Source organism: Eleutherodactylus coqui, chromosome 1, assembly GCF_035609145.1.
Source record: "Eleutherodactylus coqui strain aEleCoq1 chromosome 1, aEleCoq1.hap1, whole genome shotgun sequence".
Lineage (NCBI taxonomy): Eukaryota > Metazoa > Chordata > Amphibia > Anura > Eleutherodactylidae > Eleutherodactylus > Eleutherodactylus coqui.
Genome location: NC_089837.1, coordinates 97902456 through 97925346, shown reverse-complemented (window position 1 = coordinate 97925346; position 22891 = coordinate 97902456). Strand labels below are relative to the sequence as shown.

Below are 22891 nucleotides of genomic sequence, written 5' to 3'. Positions count from 1 at the left end.
AGGGAGAAGAGCAGAGGGAGGGAGTTTAGCAACCACGCTGCTAAACTCCCTCCCACCTCCTGACGCTGTCATTGACCCCCATAGGAGCCCATGCAGCAGCCGACGTATTCTGGCCCAAAAGATAGTTCCAGGACTATCTTTTGGGCTTGACGTAAAAAAGGCCCAACGCTATATTGGTCGGCTGGGCGCTTTTGCGGCATGAGAATACGGCAATGTGATCTGATGCGTTGGAGTCCATCACTTATGGGAAAGAGTCAAGGCAAAGAGTGTTGTCACTGCACAGATATGATGCTCTGGAGTATGGACTGATATCACACTAGAGGGTTAGTGCGCTCAGTGATGTCACAGAATAGTTACTGTACACGGTGATGTCACTGCATTACATCAATGCAGGAGTAACACACAATGACATTACAGAATAGAGGCAGGGCGGCTGCACACAGGCATATTTGCACACGCAAAATTTGCACGCGGAATACACAGCTAATAGAAGCCATTGATTTCAATAGGTTCCTTCACACGTTTTTTTTTTCCACGCTCATTTTGCGCGGAACTGCCACACTTTTTTTTTTTAATATACGCAATTGCGCACTGAAGGCCCCCATCTGCACGAAATCACACACTACACTAATGCCTGGGACTCAGTATGCTGGCTCGTCTACTCAAACATGTAGCTGCCTGGGGAAACGCCAATGTGAGTGGTCCCGACACCGCAAAAAGGGACATTAAAAAGTGCAGACAAAGGTGCAATAGCACGCGATCACGCTCCCTGCACAGTGCATATATGTTACGCTATCATGATCGTATATGCGCTTACGCCCGCGTGCAGCCGCCCTTAATGTACTTATCTGTGTGTGTTAGAATAATGCACGCAAAGATAATGCAAAGATTAATTCAAGAAGTGTCCACACTGGATGTTTGCCTTTTGCCTCTGCTCTGGGTTGAGACCAAAGCTCTGGCCTTGATGGCCAGCATAGGACCATTACATAACAAAGAATAGTGCATACTATGAATGTTACTGTAGTACGAGAGCAGCTTTTGCTGCAAGGCATGGGGTTTAGTCTGACTACAACAAGGTATGCTTGTACAGTCCTATCAAGAACACTGCTTTCCCATTATCAGCATATGGTGAAGGATACTTCTTTCAAATATACATTGCAGTAGGTTCTAGATGAAATGCTAACAATTTCCTGAAAAATCTTTATTACTGCTAATAAATAAATCCATGCACTATGTAAACCATTAAAGACTGAAACGTATGCTACTGTATATTCTAGGAACAAAACCTAATCGGAACACTTTGTGAACTTGAGGGTGATGCAATTGATGGAGAGGTCAGCGGGTGTGAGTGTCAGTGAATTGGTGTGACGTTCTTTATGTCCATCCCATTTGGCTTCTCCATTCTACATCCATCAGTCTGTGAGGAGTGGATGATGAACTAACGCCATATTCTGCAAGTATTGTCCTTGCTCCCTGTAGGAAAAGCATTAGTCAGGTAACACAGCAACTGGTAACAATAAAATATAATCCAGGTAAAGGGATAGACGGTACACTTTGTAACATCGTGAAGTATCAAGGCCTCGTTCACATGAGCGGATTACATCTGTGTATTATTCCTATATTTGGAATGGTAATAGGAACGTTGGTGCGGCTCTCTGGGGTACAAGAGGATCAGGGGCGCCTTGTTTTAGCTAACAGTGGGGATCATAGAAGTAATGGTGTGTTTAGACGGAACGATTATTAGGCAAAAAATAGTTAAAAGGACCGGAAGTGATCAATAGTGGTTTGCTTAAAATAGAAGCCAATGACTGAACAACAAATGAGAATTGTTCCCTTTTCGTTCGCTGTTCGGTTTCACCCGGCATAAGACTCATCGTTGGCCGGCTCACTTCTCGTTGCGTTTAAGCACTTTATAACAATGATTGGGAATGGAAAACCAAGCCAGGATCCATACACAGACAGCTGTTTCAGGTTTTTTTTCCCATCATTAGTGTGCAGTAGGATCCTGGCTTGGCTAATGAGAGGCCTGTGAGTCAGGAGGGGTATCATCTCTTCTTGAGAAGAGCACCTAGAAGGTGAGTGAGGAGACTTATAAGGCCACCCATGCTCCTCTGGGAGATATATGCAAATAAGGAAGATGAAGCAATACCAATGTGAAACACTAAACTAGAAGTGAAGGATTCTCAAGGATGATCTACCTGTCTAAGCAGGCTGCATGAGTGCGAACAAGCTGGTGATGACGTCACTAGTTCCTTCATTTGGGCGAACAGGAATCGTGCATTTCTTGTGGTGTATAAAAGGCCAAGAAGCAGTCACCTAATTTACATTTACAATCTATCTAATTGATAGGTTATACAAGTAAAAATCCGTTTGTTAGAGCCCCCTTAAGAACAGACCTATTTTGACCCTTTAAGGGGTTAACCAAAATTGACTTTTAATCGCCTATCTATAGGATAGGTGATAAAAGTCTGATCGTGGGGGTCCCATCGTTCCTGAAAACGGGACATTCGGTGACCTCCCTCCTCCTCACCAGGGCTTTACTACACCCCCTGCAGTGAGGAGGAGATTGAATGGAGCAGTGGTCACACATGCATGGTTCAGCTTCAATCATTTTTAATGGGGCTGCCGGAGACAGCCATGCACTTGTACTCCGCTATTTCTGTCATCCCCATTTGAAACGAATGGAGCTCCCATAGACTTGTATAGGAGAGAACACACACAGGACTCTTCAGTCCTGGCGGCACACAAAAATGTAACTCCTTTTAGAGGGTGACAGCGCTAGATTGCAGCAGCAGGTAAATATAAAAAATACATCCCTGGCTCCCTCTCACATCCCCTAACAGCACCACAACTTCCTCCATGAAGCTATGGGGATGTGGCAGGTTCCCTTTAATACAAGGCATTCCAGGACATACAAGTACATCATGATGCACTAAAGTTGTCTAAAAGGACGGCCTGATTCTAGAGGGGCATACAGCAGATTTATTGAAAACCCATCCACTCGACTTTATTGTATTCCTTGTGTATTTTTGGCATGCAAATCTGCAGCAGAAAATGCGCATTAACAACACATGTAAACATATGTTCAGGCTTCTTTCAGACAGCTTTTTGGGGGCATTTTGAAGCCTGTAAGAAAACGCCATGAATTTCATGCACTTTTTACAGGCCTCTTTTTGGCTGGCTGTTTTAATAATTACATGCGTTTTTGGCAGGTCCATTTTTTTCTCATAAAGAATGTGAAAATACATTAAAAACACCAAACAAACAGCAAGTTGGTCCATGCATTTTTCCTATACAACAGTGAGGAAAAATGCCACTGAGGGCTTCACACGGGCGAGGGCGATATCTGGCAGTGAATCACACTTACCGCCATGTAAAAGCCCTGTGGATGTGAGGTGTTTTCACGTGACTGCGGGGATGAAGGGAATCCCCACCGCAGCTGTCACAGATGCGGCAGAGGATCGCAGAGTTCTCCCATTGTTTTCAATGGAGCTGGCGGTCTCGCAGAAAGATAGGACATGCTGCGATGTGTTTCCCGCATAGCATCACATTGCGGTGTGCTGCAGGAAAACATGGCTAATAGAGATGAGTGAGCGTACTCGTTTAGGGCGATTTCGCAATCGAGCATCGCTTTTTTCGAGTAACTGACTACTCGGGCGAAAAGATTCGGGGGGGGGGGGGAGAGAGAGAGAGCTCCCCCCTGTTCTTTACTGCTACAACCCCCCCCCCCCCCCGCTCCACGACGCCGCCCCCCAAATCTTTTCGCCCGAGTAGTCAGTTACTCGAAAAAAGCGGTGCTCGGTTGCAAAATCGCCCTAAACGAGTATGTTCGCTCATCTCTAATGGCTAATGTGAATGAGCCCATTCAAAAGAATGGGCTTCATATTTGTACGAGACTTGTGCTTCTCGCAACTCACAAATCTGGCGCAATTTTCTTACCAGTGTGAAGGCGCCCTAAAGAAAGAGAAAAACGTTTACAGTGCATTTCATAACTTCCTATTGGTCTATGCCTTCTTACTGGGAAACTTGAGTGTGGTTAAGGGTTTGTTCACATGGGAGTTTTTTCTGTACGAGTACAGTCCGATTTTTAATTGCTCTATTGACATGAGCGGTTTTCAGGGCTCACGCACTTGAGAGTATTTTGCCGTGTAATACGCAGTGCTAAAACCGCATTGTTTTGGCCATTCAGACTTGTGTTTTTCACATGTGCTTATTACCTGTGTGAGAACAAAACACAGCATGTCCTATTTTGGTGCATTTTATGTACCATTAGGTCCCCTTCACACAAGCGTATGCGTATTTGTACGCGGCTGAGAACTACGTATTTATGAAATGAATGATTCTTTTTTGCACGTGCATCGGTGTATTTTACTATACGCTTTGCGCCTGCACGACATACTCATTTGTATGCAGCAAACAAAGACATACCAATTGAAATGGCTAATTAGAACACATCTGGAACTCCCTAGACTTTTTCCTGCACAATTGCGCAGTGCTTCACGCATCTCCTAGCGTATTGCACACACGCTTGCACATTCCCTGTGGGGACTTTGGATTCGCAAATGCACAGAAAAATAGAGGATGTTGTATTTTTTTGTGGGTTCTATTCATGCATATTGAATGCGCAAACACACCCATGTGAAGGGGGCCTTATAATCCAGGGTGCATAAAATACACAGCGGATATATATGTTACATGCATATTTGCTGTGTACTGTGTATTACGTGAGTAAAAAATGTAATATGCATACAAAATATGCCCATGTGAGTGAGGATGGCTAGTCCCCATCTTGGTCTTCTTCCCAGACGAGAATCACCTATTCAAGTCAATGGGTGTGATAAAAAAAAAAAACGGATTGCACTTGCATAGATTTCTAGACCCTCTTACCTGTGATAATGGTGTTGCCTTCATAGTTGAAAGCACAGGAGAAGATCTCATCTGAGTGCCCCTCCAGTACCTGAACACACTGCCCTGTGTGTGGATCCCAGAGGCGCGCCGTCTTATCAGAGCTCGCTGTTAAAATGCGGGTACCCTGAGCATTGAAACAAATCTGGAATATAAAAGAACAGGGAGGCATTATACAGCAGTCTGATACAGACATTCTTGACTGTCTCTGTAATTATGTCCCTTTTATACGGGCAGACACTCAGGTAAATGACTGCATGAGCACTGATGTCACCGCTTAGGTCGTTAGCGGTCGTGCAGACCGTTTGCACTGACAGACTTCACCTCTGGATCGTGGGCTTCTTGCTCATCGCTTCACTTTCTATGTGAAGCGTTTACACTGAACGAGAAGCCCGTTATCCAGAGATGGCTTTTATGCTGACTGAAAGTCAGCGATAACGACTCGTGAACGAATAGCAAGCTATTTTTTTTGCATTTACACTGCACGATTGTCGCTCACATTCATTTGTTTGAACGAATTCTGAGTGATCATCGTACCGTGTAAATGGACCAGAAGTCCAATAAAATGTAACATAGTAACACTAACATACACAAGTGGCGTTAAGTCACGTCTCACTCCTGATCTAATGCTAAGGGCACTTGTTATGGAAGTGCTGCTTGTAGGATGGCACATCCTATATGATGTATTGTATTTCACAATTGAATTATATTAGGGGGTAAATACCACCCAATAGGCTCTATTTCTCTGGACACTGAGGATTTGAGGGATAGGGACACATGTCAACACTTGGTGCTTCCATGCAGAAACCAAGATGGCCTTCCGTATGCAGATTTGCCTCATTGACAGAAGCTAAACCTTTGAGCCTCAGAGTTCTGCTGTGAAATAAACTGTCAGATCCACATCAGTTAAGTCCAACATGGATCTGACAATTACAAGGGGGTACCCAAAATAAACAAGAATCGCCTTTCAGTGGGCAGATCGTTACTAGTAAATCTTCTGTTGCTAGGTGAGACCCTTCTGAGGCAGTACGGTAGTCGATGTTGTTGTTGGGGAAGGTTGTGTTCAGCTCCACACGTTGTTCAATTTTTTACCTATTTTGTGATGGATGATTCATACGAACAACGTATGAACAATGCTCAATTGTTTCTTTGCTGTGAGAGGGATCAAAAGAAGGTCAAACAGTCAACCAAGGTTTTTGTTTGAAAGTTTTGATTAGGTTACGTCATGATGTATGGAGAAAACATCACAATTTGTAGCAAACAGGTGCCTGGTGGTTCCATCACGACGACGCACCTACCCGTGTAGTGCTGAGTGATAAGCAATTTTTGACGAAAAATGGCATGACACGCTTGCCTGACTCTCCGTATTAACCCAATCTTGCTTTGTGCAACTTTGTTTGCATTTCAATTTATTTCAAAATGTAGAAATAAATATTTTCAATAAATGAATTCCCATTTCTTTTGGTTACTAAACCAGCGAGAGACTGCAGCAGGGAGTGTATCCTCAAAGACTAATACCAGTCTGAGATTGTAGCAAGGAGTTTTCCTTCGAAGACCAGCAGAGACTGTTCAGTTGATGATCCCTCGCATGTATTTATGTGTTTTTGGGAACTAATGAGGATTAACCCTTTCTAATCCAATTTTGGATTCAGGGTTTCCTAAAAGGCTTTCTCTTTTTGCTGTTATACAATGGTGCCATCTGCTGGCTAAAGCCAGTGTGTGTGTGCCAGAGAGGCTCCGACAGCAGAGAGTCTGGCAATAGACGGTAAGAATACCTTGTGGAATGTCTTCTGACACTGGAGCTGTACAAGCTTCAACCAGAATGTAAGAAGATGTGAGACAGTGAATTGGAAAGGGTTAACTGGAAGGGAAAAGTGTTTTTTAAAAAAAAGGCAAGGGCCAATCAGTGTTCGGTGGGAGGCGGCCAATAGACAAGGGCACACCTTTCTGCAAAGTTGTTGGCTAGTTACTGAAAGACAATGATTAGCTGTGTACAATAGATGCTAATTAAACAACCAGAGACTAATTTTAGGTGAGCTGAAACTAAGACGCTAGTGGACATATTACACTTGTCAGTCTATTCCTGGCCGTGCTTACAAAGAACTATTCAGACGATAGTTGTCCCATGTAAAGCCACCTTAATGATAAAAACTTGAGCGCTACTATGTAGAATTGTAGCGCCTTCTTCTGGATTGTAAGGTGTAGAGGTAATTTCTCTCCCCCATATCAGTCTCTCATCTCTCTTGTATCTCCCTCGTGTCTCTCTCATCTCTAGCATTTTTGTTATGCTATTGAATATATTTAGAATTGCAAATGTCAATTGCTTTGGGGTTATAGCACGGGCGGTAACTGTAATAACACTCAGCCATGGTATTTCTCCAATATTTTAGTTACAGCTGTAAAGAAATGTGAGCAATTTGCATATTTGACATATTAAACCACCAAACAGCGATGAAGGACAATCAGACTAAGCTTCTACTAATACATCTCTGCAGCTTCCACGGGCATCCCTGAACCTGCCAGACACGACGCTCATTTAGAAGTAATGAAAGCGGAGGAGCGCTGTCTGACGTGCGCCGTTTACTGATCAGCCTTCAGTGTGAATTATTGATAACGCTGTTGTGAGATCGGCGGGTGTTATACGGCTGCCCCAGAACACATCTAACAAACCCGTGCAGGCTGCAGAGGTGCCAATATCACTCTACATCAGACCTGGGCAAAGCACGGCCCGCGGGCCACATCCGGCCCGCTGAATAGCTCGGACCGGCCCGCAAAGAGTGTCCTGGTGACTCACCAATGAGTCCGGTGTCAGCAACGGGAAGCAGCGAAACTATGCACTCCGAAGCCTTGTCCATTTTGTTCACTTCTGTGCTGTGCTAATAGTTATTCAGGCCTTACTTATTCAAGCACCTCTACCAATGACGTAGGCTTGAATAACTTTATTAAACAGCACATAAGTTAACAAAATGGACAAGGCTTCGTAACCCAGGCGAAACTACGGCGTGCTGCTGCGGAGAGGAGATGGGAGTGCTCCTTACCGCTCCCCTCTCCATTGGCAGACACGGGGGCCGCGCCGTAAAACGGGGTGAAACACCGGGTGTTCACCGCGCCGTATTACAGCACCATTCATTTTCAATGGCGGCCGTATTCTGGCCGCAAATCGGGCGGCTGGAATACGGCCCCATTAAGGCAATGTGCATGGAGCCTTCGTATGTTGGTCTGGCCCTCTAAAACCATTCCAATTTCTCATGTGGCCCCATGGGAAAATTAATTGCCCACCCCTGCTCTACATACATACTTATGTAATAAACTACAAAGAACTTATTGCGATCCCAAAAAGAACGGCTTCACAGGTCAAATTTAAAAGGTGTTACAAAGATTTAGAAAACATGGCCATCTTCTTCCAGGAGCAGCACCACTTCTGTCCACAGGTTGTTTGTGGTATTGCAGTTAGACCACATTGAAGTGATTGAAGCTACAATCCCCACACAACTTCTGAATAGGTCTGGTGCAGTTTCTGGAAGAAGGCTACCATGTTTTTCTGGGCAACCCTATTAAAGGGAACATGTCACCTCCGAACAGCACGATAAAACAAGCTACGGGGAGCCAGCGGATGTAATTTTTATATTCACCTACTCTTCCAATTCTGTGCTGTTCCCTGGTGAAGTCCATGCGTGGCATGAAATCTGAGTCTTTTCAGACTGCTGCGCTTGCGTTCTCTCATAGACTTCTATAGCAAAGCGTGCACACAGCAGTCTGAAGAGAGTCAGATTCGTAAACCATGCCCCAACTTCACTGGGGGGACCGCGCAAGCTTGGGAGAACCAGCGAGTATAAAAACATACATCCCCCCAGCTCCCATTCCCCTCTATGTACAGCACCATGACTTAGTTTATGGTGCTGTTTGGAGGTGACAGGTTCCCTTTAAACATTCTTCATGGTAATTGAAGAACATATACTTTGTCATCAGTATTATGAGTCTTTCAGAAAACCAACATATCAGCAAGACAATTTCACACTCAGTGCTTGCAGTCTAATTACTAAATCAGTGGTGCATAGTGTTATTAGGAGTTAAAGGGGTTGTCCAGGATTCTGGTCTATTCACACTTTATGATTAGTGTATGTGATGGGAAACATATGCCAAACATATCCACTTCCCTTTGAGTTTTGCTGTATAGGATAGCACTCCTACACCACTCGGCATTGCAAAAATGTATACTGTTCAGTAAGTGTTTTTTTACAACATCGGCCTATTGGCGACATATGTAGCTGTATGAAATAAAGCTGCATACATTGGTAGCATCCATCAGAGGTATACATTGAGAGCCCTGAGCAGAAAAAGTTATCAATGGGTGACTCGGATCAATGGGTGACCCATTACTAACCTATAGAAGACCTGTGTCTTACTCGGTGGTTTCTGAACCTCATGTAAAGTTGAATGCGGTACCCTGGTCTCTCCCTACTAGGACGGTCATATTGCTGAGGAGTTGTATGGAGCAGTGACTCAGCATGTAGGCTGCTACTCTATTCCAGGAATTGGTGAAGATTCTGGAAGTCAGACCCCCAGCCATCTAATCTTAATCTTACCCTATTAAAGGAGTTGTAACAAAACTTGGCTTGGCTATTTCCATCAGCCCTATTAAAATGAATGTCGACAGCTGCTCAATTCAATCTTTCTCTCACTAAGAGAAGGAGTGCAGCGAGTGAAGAGAAAAGAGGGACAAAGTACCAATCAAGATCAGTGGTGGTCTCAGCTGTGTGGCCTCTACCCATCAGACTTATCACCTATCCTGTGGATAGATGATAAAAGTCTATTTAGGGATAACCCCTTTAAGAAGGGGGTTAGAGATCAACCTGATGGCTGGGTTCACATAGCATTTCTGTGTGCATCCAGCCTTTCCGTCCCAGAGTTCCTATAGGCTTTCATTAGTCAAATAAGGGCCAAAAGGTGCAAGTTGCTGGACAGAATAGCATAGTATGAAAGGAACATAAACCTGAATAAAACGAAAAGCAAAGTCGTTTTTTTACTAATGAAACCCTATGGTCCAGACATAAGCCCAGGATGGAAAGGCTGGCCGCATACAGAATCACTATGTGAACCCTGCCTAACCTTGATAAGAACTCAATGGCCGTTTTATTAGTCAGAGATTGACTTTAAGTGATGATGAAAAAGCAAATTTACCTTGGAAATGTCTCCATCATGTCCCTCTAATTTGGCTAAGCACTTCCTGCTCGCTGCATTGTAAACTCTCGCTGTTCCTGTTAAAAGCAGAAATATCAGATAAAAATTTAGCATACGGACCAAAGCATATTGTGTTAAGACTAATAAACACACATGGCACTCTTTTCAATGGTGACGATTGTATCAAATAATCCTAGCCTTTAGTGAAAGATCAACGGAACAAATTAATCCCTGGGAAAGCTTTCTTGGTCCCGTTATCAGCAAAGTGCCGGAAATTGTATGTAACCAGCATATAAACATTGGAGAAGCACTTGACTCAGACAGGGGTAGATACAGTAAGTGCAGAGGACTGACCATAAATCATGCTTTTCACACGGTGCATGATTGCAGCGGGATTCATACACTCACAATGTTGCCATTTAGGCACAGTTAGGGCTTCAGACATTAGTCCGTTCCTTTGCTCCATTTTTGGAGCAGAGAAACAAAGTTAAAAGTTAAATAAATCAATCCGGTTTTTTTCCACCATTGATTTCAATGGGGTTTAAAAAAAAAAAAAAGCTTTCAGATTGCTTCCATTCCGTCTGGTTTCAGTTTTTCTAAATGGAACAAATAGCGCTTCAGGCTGCGATATCGGTTCCTTTAAAAAAAAAATACAAAAAAAACAAAACCAAACTGAATGGAAGTGAATGGAAAGCTGAAATCAATGGGGAAAAAACGGATCAGTTTATTTCCATTCTAATTCCATTTCCCTGCTCCGAAACAGAAGAGAGAGAAGGAATTATGACTGAAGCCCTAACACTGATTAAAACTGAGCCTAAAGGCCATTTTACACACAATGATTAGCGCTCAAATTTCGTTCAAATGCCCAAAAATGAGTGATAATCGTTACATGTAAACGCGGGCATCGTGCACTTTTTGTTTGAACATCCATCGTTCAGCCACTGAGAGATAAAGCAAAGAAATTTATCTCTCAATAGACCGCATGCTGTTCAATCCAGGGCATGTTTACACTAGCCAGGAAAAGAACAATGCAATCTGCCAGCAGCCATGAGAGAACAACGGAATGTTCTGGCAGCTGCTTGAACAGCTGGGCATGTGTTTAAACACAAGCTAGGCTCTGCAAAGAGTTGCTGGAGGCCCTTTTACATGCGAATAAAGATGATAACGTGTTAATGGCCATTAACACTTTTTGCAAATAGATCGCTACACTTTTCAATCTTTCAGTAATTTGGAAGACTATCTTTGCATGTAAAAGGGCCTTAAGAGCTATAGCAAAGTTTAAAAAGATGGAAAGATGGAACAATACCTCTGCAGTGCCACCTATCGCAAAGCACAAACTTGCGATGTGCTTTAACAAGTGGGTAGAAGCCCTTATACTGTTCATACTTATTCATACTGACTTCCACATGTACAGTAGGCAGGTAAAAATCGAACACCACAAGCAGCAATTAAATCCATGTATCATATAGAGCGTTATAACACAGCCTCTTCCTACGCAGCATTTCCTGGAACGCTCCAGTTTGTGACCTTGTTTTTATAGTGATCTATGTTAGACAAAGTGCATCCTGGTGCAGTGAGATAAGAGTGCTGCTCCGGCTGCAGGTATCGGGTATATTTCTAGCTTGTCCTTAGAAGTTATAGAACTTAATTAACCTGTACATAGATCATAGAGAATTTGTTTGCAGACTGGTGCATCAGTTTCCCAGAACTTCGTATATTCTTCTGCAGTCACAAAGTTCACAGTCAGGCCAACCTACCAGCCAATAGTAATACTGTATAGCTGAATGACCAAGAAGGAGTTTAGGACCAGAGATATTTTGTTTTCTCGTTTCATCCCAGCATTCCAAAAACCATACCACTTTTATTTCTCTATTGACATAGCTGTTTGAGGGCTTGTTTTTTGTGGGACAAGTTTTTTTTTTATGGTATTGTTTAATGTACCTTACAATGTATGGAAAAACTTTAAAATATTTTCAAGTGGGGAGAAATTTTTTTTAAAAATGCAATTGCAGCATTTTGGGGGAATTTAGTTTTTACAACATTCACAGTGCAGTAAAAATGACATCACCTTTGTTCTATGGGTCTTTACAATTATGGTGATACCAATTTTATATAGTTTTCTAAATGAGAGTGCGACCTTGCCGACCCTGGTGGCTTTGGCTGGGTGGAATCACCACTGCAATTCGGTACCCGTTACATGGAAATGCACTCTAGGGGCAATATCAGGCAGTGATTCACGGCCCAATATCTCCTCGCAATCTGTCTGAAAACCCCTGGATGGAAGGCGTTTTCACATAGAAACAGTCTCGCATCCCTGTGGGGGTTCTCTTCAACCCCGCCACGGCTGTCACAGCCGCGACAGGAGACTGCAATGTTCTCTCACTGTTTTCAGTGGATCCAGACCCATTGAAGAGATGTGGTAACCCCTGGATATGATAGCTTCGCATCACTGCAGGGATGAAGCAATCCCCAGCTGTCACAGTAGCGGCAAAGGATCGTGATCTTCCCCTATTGCTTGCAATGGGGCTGTCAGTACTGCCGCCAGCCCTATTGAGAACAATGGGCAATATCTGAAAAAGAACGGACATGCTGCAGGAAAACGTCGCAAATGTGAATGAACCCATTCAAAAGAATGGGCTTCATATTTGTGTGAGGTTTGTGCACAAATCTCGCACGACTTTCTTGACAGTGTGAAGGTGCCCTAAGTGTACTATTACATGAGCACTTGCGTCAGCCACTAGTGCATGTGTTTTCCAGGCAATAGCCGGCATCTGTGATTGCAGGTGCCGCCTGACAATCGGTGCTATTAACAAGCTGTAACAGCGCTAATTGCTGGATAGCACTTGCACTCACAGGTGGTGCCTGACAATGTTGGGAAAACACAAGTGCTAGCGGCTAACATGTAATAGCATCCATATACTGTACTGTAGTAATAGGTAGTGGATGACAAGCCCAAAGCGCCTTCATTTTTGACATTAAAAGTACTTCAGATATATAAAAGGATTCTCCAGGGCAGAAGACTGACACACAGGGATTATACATACTTTTTAATGGGGGGCAATTAAAGCTTGCACAGATGGAGCTTGCAGGAGAAAAGATCCTTCTGGTTAGCAGATTTGTTTTCTTTTAGGCCCTTGTTTAAAGCATAAAAAGTGCCCACTGCATTGAGCAGACCTTACCATCAGCGGAGGCGGTGGCAACCAGCTGTCCCGTGGAGTCAAATGCAACATCCAAGACCTCATCCTCATGGCCGGTCAGGGTGGCCACACATTTCCCACTCAGTGCATCCCACAGCTATAAAAGAAACAGAAACTAAGCTGCAAAAATATATTTAAAAAAACTTTCCAAAGTAAAAGCTTACCAGTCACAGAAAAGGACTCATTTAGTTACTTTTTTGGTCTTAAATACATATCTTTTTGGGGGGGCATTTTTATCTGCCCTTTCCAAAAGTCATAACTTTTTCATTTACCTATCAACATGGCCTTACGAGGGCTTATTTTGTGAGTGGCGAGCTGTAGTTTTATTAGTACCATTTTGGGGTACATATAGTTTTTTTGATTACTTTTACTGCCTTTTTTGGGAGGCAAAATGAACAAATAAAAACTTTTTGACTCAGTTTTCCTTAATTTATTTTACAGGTGGTTATTGATGCGACAATACTATGATATTTTCTTGACCATTGCTATTTATTTTTTTTACGTCCCTGCAGGGGAACCTGTGATCCCATTATTGCTATGATAATCCATTTTGATCAAAGGTCATGGCAACCCATCGGCTGTCGGCGATTACATTGTGGCGGGCCAATGACATCATAGAGGGAGTGTCCCTTCTCTGTAAATCCTTTACGCTCCGCGATTAACATTGATCGTGGCATTTAAGTGGCTTAAAGCGGGAATCGGTGTTCTTACCGATCCCGCTTATTGAAGCGAGAGATCAGTTGTCAATCACAGCTGGCTCCTGCTGCAGCTAGGACATAAACTTACGTCCTGTGGCAGGAACGTGTTAAGCATTTATTATCCCATTCTTTGCAACTTAAGGTCCATTTAGACTCAACGATTATCGCTCAAAAAACACTCTTAGCCGTCTTTTGAGTGATAATCATTGTGTGTAACTGCACTGACATTGTACAGTTTTCGGTAAACCATCACTCATCGTTGTCTTTCAGCGTCCTGCACGGAGCTGCATTAACACGTGTTTTTGCACTTATAGAGGCGCGCTGGTTTTGTGCTCTCCTATGTACACACCCCCACACGTTCGTGTGAATGAGGCCTCAGTCTGAGAAACTCGAACCAATATCGTACTTGTAAAATTCCAATTCTGGATTCAAGAACAATGCGTACTAGCTTAAAAAACGTGTCGCATCTCTGTACTTGGCATTTTCACATGCATTTTTCATGTGTGAAAAAAAAAAAAATCACAAGTGCTTCCAATTAGTTTTGGAAGCTTGAGGTAACATCATTTCTTTTCATTAGTCAATTTAACTGCATCATATCTTCAAAATTACTTTGCTTCTCTTACTGAGAATGAACACGTTTTGTTCCATGGCTAACAACAGTAACATAGTATGTTAGGCTGGAAAAAAGACATATGTTCATCTAGTTCAGCCTATTACCCCCCAATGTTGATCCAGAGGAAGGCAAAAAACCCAATGAGACAGGAGCTAATATTCTTCATTTTCCTTCCTGACTTCACTCTGACAATTGGAATAATCCCCAGATCAGCCAGCCTTCTGACATAATTAGTGACTGTAACATATAATATTGTAACACTCAAGAAAGGTGTCCAGGCCCCTGTTGTACTCTCTCAGCAGGACAAAACTATTTTGTTTAATTTCCTCTCTGAACTGAAGGTGCTGTATGATTTAGAGAGTCATAGTATGGTTCACATGGTGTAAGTGAAGTACTAGAACGTAACTGATATTTCAGGAAGATCACTAAGGAAAGTAACAGTATAGCTATTTACCTCATTACCAAACTATTTTTTTACCCAGAGGGCTTCCTAAATTCTTTCATGACCAAGTGTCGTTGATGTTTCCAGGTCACATTCCACAGTTCTGGTATGCCCAGTTTCAAAAAATCAGAACTTTTATTTTTCGGGTGACATATGTACTCGGGGGTTTGTTTTCGGTGGGATGAGTTGTATTTTTCAATGATAGCATTTAACATACCATATAATGTATTGGAAGAGCTTTAAAAAATTTCCAAGTGGGGCGAAATGGGAAAAAAATGCCATTGCAGCATTAGGGAGGAGGGGTATTTTGACGGCATTCATGCCGTAAAAATGACATGTTGTCTTTATTCTGTGTGTCCGTACAATTACAGCAAGACCAAAATTATATAGGTTTCTTTTATATATTAATGCTTTAAAAATGCCTTAAAAAATAAAATGAATAGCTTTTGGCACCATTTTTGGACCCCTAAAACATTTTTTATTTTTCTGTCAGCAGGACTGTGTGAGGGTTCATTTTTGCGGGGTGACCTGTCATTTGTATTGGCACCATGTTGGGGAACATATTGAAAAGCTTTTCATTCAATCTTTCTTGGAGATGGAGTGACCAAAAAAGCACAGTTCTGACATTTTGTTTTATTTTCTATTAATAATGTGATATTTTAATGAGCTGGACCTTTACAGATGTAACAATACTAATTTTTAGATGCTTTTAAATGTTTTTATATGGTTGATGCGACAACTGGTAAAATACTTTTTTTTTAAACTTGTAATACATTTTTATAATAATTACAAAATCCTTATTTTACTTAGTCTTTTAACTTTTTTTATTGCTTCATTTGGGAGACTTGAACTTCTGATTATTTAAATCACTTATACAGCATAATGCAATACTATGATATTGCATTATACTGGTTTTAACAGGCTGCCTCTTAAAGGGGTATTCCACAAACTGGGCAAAATCCTTAAAATGTCCCTAATATTTCCACTTATTGCCATTATTCCGAACATCCATCTAAATCGTCCAACTGGAGTTAGAACAAAGGAAATGTATCATTCTGCTGTAAAACATATTTTGAATGTAAAACCCTTTCTCATTGTATACTACAGTTCCTTAATAAAATACTTTTGAACCATAAATCGTCAAACTGAACTCCAGCACCTTTTTTTGCCAACCTGTGCCCCCGCTGCCTTCCAGCCAGCTTTAGATGTCCATGTTGTTAATTTAAATGGCCATTAGGGAGTGCAAAAACTACATCTCCCACAATGCCCCATTGCCAGTCCACATTCACAACTGTACAAACTGTGTCATCATTACAGAATTTGAAGCCACTGACCAGTAAGATAGTGGAGCCATACAGGTTGTGACCATTGGATACCGATAGAGAATTAAGTAGGGGGAGACCAAAGGTAGAGTAATATCTCTGTGGCTTTGTAAAACAAGATTATATTGCAAAATAACATGTTATTGTCTTATAAAGGATTTACCTTTCACTTTCAATCGCCAGAATACCCTTTTAAAGACGTACTACAGGCACATCTTAATAGGCAGAAATACATGGCAGTGATAGGGGCCTTCCGAAGGGCCCAGGCTACCATAACAGCTGGCCGGAGGGCCATTCAGGACATTTAAATCTCAATCACTGGGGGCATATCACAGAAAGGGAAATATAAAAACAAACAATCACTGAAAACGGCCATGTTGAGGTTGGTGCACATGTTAGCCGTCCTGTGTCAATAAGTCTATGGCTGTTTTCAGTGACAAACCTCCGGGTAATTACGCTCCTTCAAGGAGCCATGTTTGTATCTCTTTACATTGGCTTAGCATTGTAGGTTTCTTTGTTTCTGGTATTGCTGCAAACCCGAGCATAATATTTCTGCAATACTGATAGTTGTGCATCAGGTACAAGCAGTCAAGATGAGCAAATGTTTTGCTTACATATAACTTTGCGCATTGCCAGTGGTGCTATCCAAAAAAGCACTCTGCCTTTTTCCCCCTTTATTGATATGCATTTAATCCTCATTATAAGGCATTAATAGTTGATGGCTATTGGTCTGCCACTCGGGATCCGCACTGCTAAGCTGATACTGGGCACCGTTGGCAGCGTGGACAGCGCTGGAAGCAGATAGATCAGCATGTATCCTGAGCGGTGGACCCCTGCCGATCAGTTACTGATGACCTTTCCTTCTATCCTAACATCAACAGTAAAAGTTCTGGAGAACCCCTTCAAGTAAAATAAACCCCATAGAAATCGCACTAAAATATATATTACTGGTACATACGGTATTAAATTCCACTTCTATCACGTGAAATTAACTTCCTTCATGGCAGCCTTGTCATTGCAAATCATAAATTGCCATTATCACCAGCACTGTAGTCAGTACAGTTATTATTACTACTATAGACTGAAACCATAATTAGAATTTCCAATCTTCAGCCCTGTTCTGTTAGAGCTGTAAACAGACTTAAATTGCATCTTCAGTGAATTAAGTGAACTTGAATATCTCATGATATTGCTTAAAGTAGTGTTAATAAGTTTACAAATTCTACCAGAACTTCAAAATCAAGTTTCTGCTTGAACTGTGATTAGAGATGAGCGAGCACCCAAATGCTCGAGTCCACATTATTCGAGTCGAGCTTTTTGTAAAATTCGAGAGCTCTACTCGAGTAACGAACCCCACTGACTACAATGGGAGACTCAAGCATTTTTGTATGTGGGACGCCGGGAGCCGAGTTTTTATTCTTTTCCCTAGGTTGGTTCGTCTGTCTCTCTCTCTCCCTTCCCCGCCTGCCAGACAAAGAAATTGCCAATGACGCGTGCTGCGTTGCGGCGGGGCCAAAACAGGCACGTCACAGTGGGGAGGAGCCAAAAACTGGGGCAGGGTCGAACACGGCTTGATGCTCGTTCCAGTAACGAGCACCATCGAGTACGCTAATATTCGAACGAGCATCAAGCTCGGCAGAGTATGTTCGCTCAACTCTAACTGTGATTGAATCTCAATAACTATTATTACTCAGGTAATACATTTTATGAATCCCTTAGTGACCAAGCCTGTTTGCGCCTTAATGACCAGGCCAAACTTTGGAAATCTGACATGTGTCAATTTAACATAGAATAACTCTGTAAAAGTTTTGCATATCCAAGTGAGTGTGACTACCCACTACAGTTTTTTTTTCACTGCGAAATTCGCAGCGTTTTTTCTTCTGCAGGAGTCTATGGGACCTGTAATGTTAAAATCATGATTTTGCACAATCGCGATTTTAACATTACAAGTCCAATAGACCCCTGCAGAAGAAAAAACGCTGCGAATTTCGCAATTAAAAAAAACTGTAGTGGGTAGTCACCCTGATTCTGCCATTGTTTTTTTTACCACATATTGTACTTCATTTAGGTGGTTAAAATAGACCAATAGAATTTGTGTATATTTATTAAAAGCGCCACAATTGGGAATTTTTTTTTAATTGTCATCTTTTCACATTTTCAACTGCAATATATCAAATATGTGCAAACATACTGCACAAATTAATAATGAGATATATATTTATTTTCATCTGTTTACTTTATTCTGGAAGCACACTTGAAAAACCTTTATGTTTTTTTAACCATTTAGAAGATGTACAAATTTAAAATTAATTATTAACTTTTTGAGGAATATTTTGTTTTCCTCAAAATGTTTTCCAAGATTGCAAAGGCTCATATGTGTCAGAATAATAGATACCCCCACAAATGACCCCTTTTTTAAAAAAAATACCCCTTAATGTATTCACTGAGGAGTGTCATGAGTATTTTGACCCCACAAGTTTTTTTTCAGGAGTTAATGCAAATAATAAGAGAAAAAAATAAAATTTTATATCATCGTGGTAACAGGTTATATGTCAAATCTCTCCAACATTACAGGAGATACAAAATGTGATTGTTCCCAGCAAGAGAAATGACGTAATCTTGTAGATATGATACCTTTTACTGGCTAACAAAAATACATGATGTAATAATAGCGAGCTTGCGAACCAACGCAGGGTTCTTCTTCAGGCTAAATGGATTGGATCTGAAGAGGCATGGATATTTATACACACTTATAACATACATACTTATGACAAGGCACAGACATGGATGGGATTGGTTCGCACTTAAAAATGCCTAGAAATGCTACAAGAGGTACACAGACATGGCATTTCATCATACTGAGCAGGCACTGGACAGGCTTCTATCAAGCCTGATAGAAGCCTGTCCGGTCAGATCGCGGGACACTGTGCGGTTGCTAGGCAGCCTGAGGCCTTCTGAGGGGCCTTAGGGCTGCCTATGCAGAGCGCCTATCAAGCCGTGCGCTTGATGGGCACTCTGCATAGGCAGCCCCGAGGCCCTTCAGGAGGTCCCCGGCCACCTAGCAACCACACAGCGTCCTGCGATCTTATTGCGAGACATTGTACAAGCCCCCTGAACGTCAGGTGCCGGCTGTTTCTTACAGCTGGCACCTGGCAGCAGCAGTTGCTACGAGCTGCGCAGCTCGTCCGAACTGTTAACACTTTAAATACTGCTCTGGCAGCGGTATTTAAAGTGTTAACAGTTCCGACGAGCAGCGCGGCTCGTCGGAACTGCAGCCGCCGGGTGTCCGCTGTAAGAACAGCCTGCACCCGACGTTGTATGGAGTGGGATCCACCCGCGATCCTGCTCCATACAAACATTTGTTCGGACTTGCAAACAAATGGACTTGCGAACAGGTTCCTGGAACGGAACCTGTTCGCAAGTAGGGAAGCATCTGTATGTCATTTTAAAGGCAGTTTTTTTTTATAGCGCACCTAAAAATGAGGATTTGCACCCCAAAATTGATACCACTGTTTGTTCTGTGTTCAGAAACATACCAATTGTGGCCCTAATCGTATGTCTGTATGGACAATGGGACCCAAAACGAAAGAAGCAGCCAGTGGCTTTCAGAACAGAAAATTAGCTTGAAGGTAATTCAGGCCCCATTGCACACTTGTAGAGCCCTTGAGCAGCCAAAACAATGGAAAACCCCCAGAAATGATCCCATTTTGAGAACTGGACCCCTTTACAAATTCATCTAGGGGTGTACTATGTATTCTGACCCCACAGTGATTAAATAAATCTAAGTAAAGTATAATGAAAAAATTACGATTATCAGATTGTTTGGCAATTGTGTCATTTTAAAAACAGTTTTTTTGTACAGCACACATATGAATAAAGACTTTCACCCCAAAGTAAAAACCCCAATTTGTCCTATGTTTAGAAATATAGCCATTGGATCCCCAATCTGCTTACTGGACACATGGCTAGGCCAGTAATGCTGGGAAAACCCTTTGATTTTCAGTAAACAACTGAATAAATTCCAGGCCCCACTGCTCACTTGTAAAGCCATCAAGCTACCAAAACAATAAAATGCACCAATTTCTTACCCTTACCCATTTATCTAGGTGTGTACTGAGCATTTTTACCCCACAGTTTTTTGCAAAGATTATTAAAAAGCAGATGAAAAATAAATAAAATGTTATTTTTTTCACAAATATGCCAATTTCATGACAGTTTTATTTGCTTTAAGCAGGAGAAACTGGTGAGACACACCACTAATTCTATAGCACTGGTTCTTCTGTGTTCAGCAACACCCCCATTGTAGCCCCAATCTGCTTACAGGGCACATGGCTAGGCCTATAATGGAGGGAACACCTATATAATGGAGGGAACACCTATTGGCTTTCATGGCACAACTGAATAAATTCCAGGCCCCATGGCACACTTGTGCAGGAAGAAAAAATAAGTACTCCTTGAAAGGAATTCCCCCTGCCTTTTTTGGCATTCCCTAAATCTTAGATAAATGCAATAATATAAACCTGTGTGGTATGTCTCAAAACAGGTGTAATTACAGAGGCCTAATTGGGATGGGCACATAGGGCAATAAAACAGGGTATCCCTCCTCCTCCCACTCTTGCTGCAAACCCAACACTTTTTGAGGGGTTATTTCTCGACCTCAGTGGCAGGGATGGGGTGTAAAAAGTGATGCTCTGTGAGCCTTCGTACCTCCTCAGACTCGTAAGCTTGCTGAGGTAAGGGGGTCTCAAACAGAAGGAGCTCAACAAGCTGCTTCTGAAACTGCAGGAAGTTGAGCATTCCCTTGGACTTTTTGTAAATTACATAGGCATTATAGCTAGCAATCTACCTTTTTATACCATTGGATAACGGCGATCACTTGACTAGGGACCACTCACCGGGAGCAAGCATATTTTAAATTTCCCGGGAACCTCCCCAGCTACTGCAGCCCCTGGTGAAAACTCCAGGCTCATGGCTGGTAGCTGGGAGCAAGGGGTCTTTAAATTTTTTGGGTCCTCCCCAGCTTTTGCACATGCGTCCGACATTTTCCGCCGGGCGCATGTGCAAATGCCAGGGAAGGTCCGTGGAGGATAATTGTGTCGGGGGACAAATCTAGAAGCCTCAAGTAAGAAGTTTTATATCCCCTCACTAATCGAATCAATGAAGAGAGATGAAACTAACTTTTTACGTTTTTTTTTTTACTTTTATGTAACGGCAATCATGTGACCGGAGACCACTCACTGGGGCCTCCGGTCACTGCTCTAGACTTATGACTGCCTAGGTAGCCAAAACTAAGAAGATTTTAAATTTTCCAGGCCCTCCCCTGCTTCTGCGCATGCATCCAGCATTTTGCCGGCAGGCGCATGTGCAGATGAACATATGGAATCTTTTTAGAAATGCAGGGAGGCAAAACTAATAAAATCCTGAGTTTTCTATGGGCCACCAAAAATAACAGAAGAAGCTGAAAACGTATACTAAGACAAATAGAAGAGGTGTCAAACTGCAATTAAGTAATTATTATGGTGGATTTTAATTATCCGGATATATTATGGGAAGATGAAACTTGCCGATCTCACAAGGGTGATAAGTTCTTGAGAACAATTAAAGATAACTACCGTACCCAACTTTCACGGGAGCACTGGTATTTCAATTGGAATAACATCCATTCTATCTTGAAAATAATAGTCTCTGGCCCTTATAGATGGTCCTCACTTCCATTGAACCCTTTCCTACCCCTTTCATACTCTTAGGGGAATAGTGGTGATTAATCATGGCTATCACACATGAATAAAGGAATACATGAAATAAGGACCTAAGAAGTTAAAACACTGTGCTCTTAATCAACCCCCCCCCCCCCCTTTTTGATGGAGGATTTTATTTGAGTCTTTAGGGTACAGTTTTGTGGTTTTGTAACATGCACAATACCTTATTCTCTATCTGGAATTTTTTGGTTTATCTTGGAGCCCCCAATGAGGGGAACTCCCTAATTTGCCTATCAGCAGGAGGAAGGTGAAACCCCACTCAATTGAATAACCGCATCTTTTTAACAATGGAAGGTTGTCATCCCATGCATTTTTTCAAGATGAAACTGGGATTCTTTCACCAAACATCCATTAGATAGCGGGGTCATTGATAAGAGACTTGTCTTGATTATAGAGTGAAGGGCTTTCCCTAATACCTCTTTAAGCAATATATGTTTTGTTCTGTTCATTTTGATTTTAATTTTTTTTAATAAAGTTAGTAAATTTTAAAAATTCTTCTCCAGTGACTGAACTTCCACGGGAGCCAACTAGACGGAGGCCCTTCTGATATTATTAACCAAAAGACCGGACAGAATCACGGGGGTGGGAAATAGTGACCACAATATAATTAATTTCCAGATGTCATTCAATAGGAAGCCTTATCAGGGAGCAAAAACAACTAAACTGTAGCAAAGCAAAATTTGATCAGCTCAGTATTACTCTCAGAAACATTAAATGGGACAATGTCCTCAAAAATAACAGCACAGGCGACAAATGGGAGAAGTTTAAAAACAT

At 42.1% G+C, this 22891-nt stretch overlaps 1 protein-coding gene across 1 annotated transcript in view; it reads right to left on the bottom strand.

Annotated features, from left to right (window-relative positions):
• Nucleotides 1-1186: 1186 nt before the first annotated feature.
• The window catches only part of DAW1 (dynein assembly factor with WD repeats 1), a 65203-nt gene continuing 43498 nt past the window's right edge, over nt 1187-22891 (bottom strand). Inside the window, exons 10-13 of the mRNA XM_066589371.1 lie at nt 13266-13380; nt 10087-10163; nt 4888-5050; nt 1187-1473 (exon numbers count right to left, since the gene is read on the bottom strand). Coding sequence (XP_066445468.1) covers nt 1439-1473; nt 4888-5050; nt 10087-10163; nt 13266-13380 — 390 coding nt within the window. The 3' untranslated portion in view covers nt 1187-1438. The remainder of the gene's footprint in view (nt 1474-4887; nt 5051-10086; nt 10164-13265; nt 13381-22891) is intronic.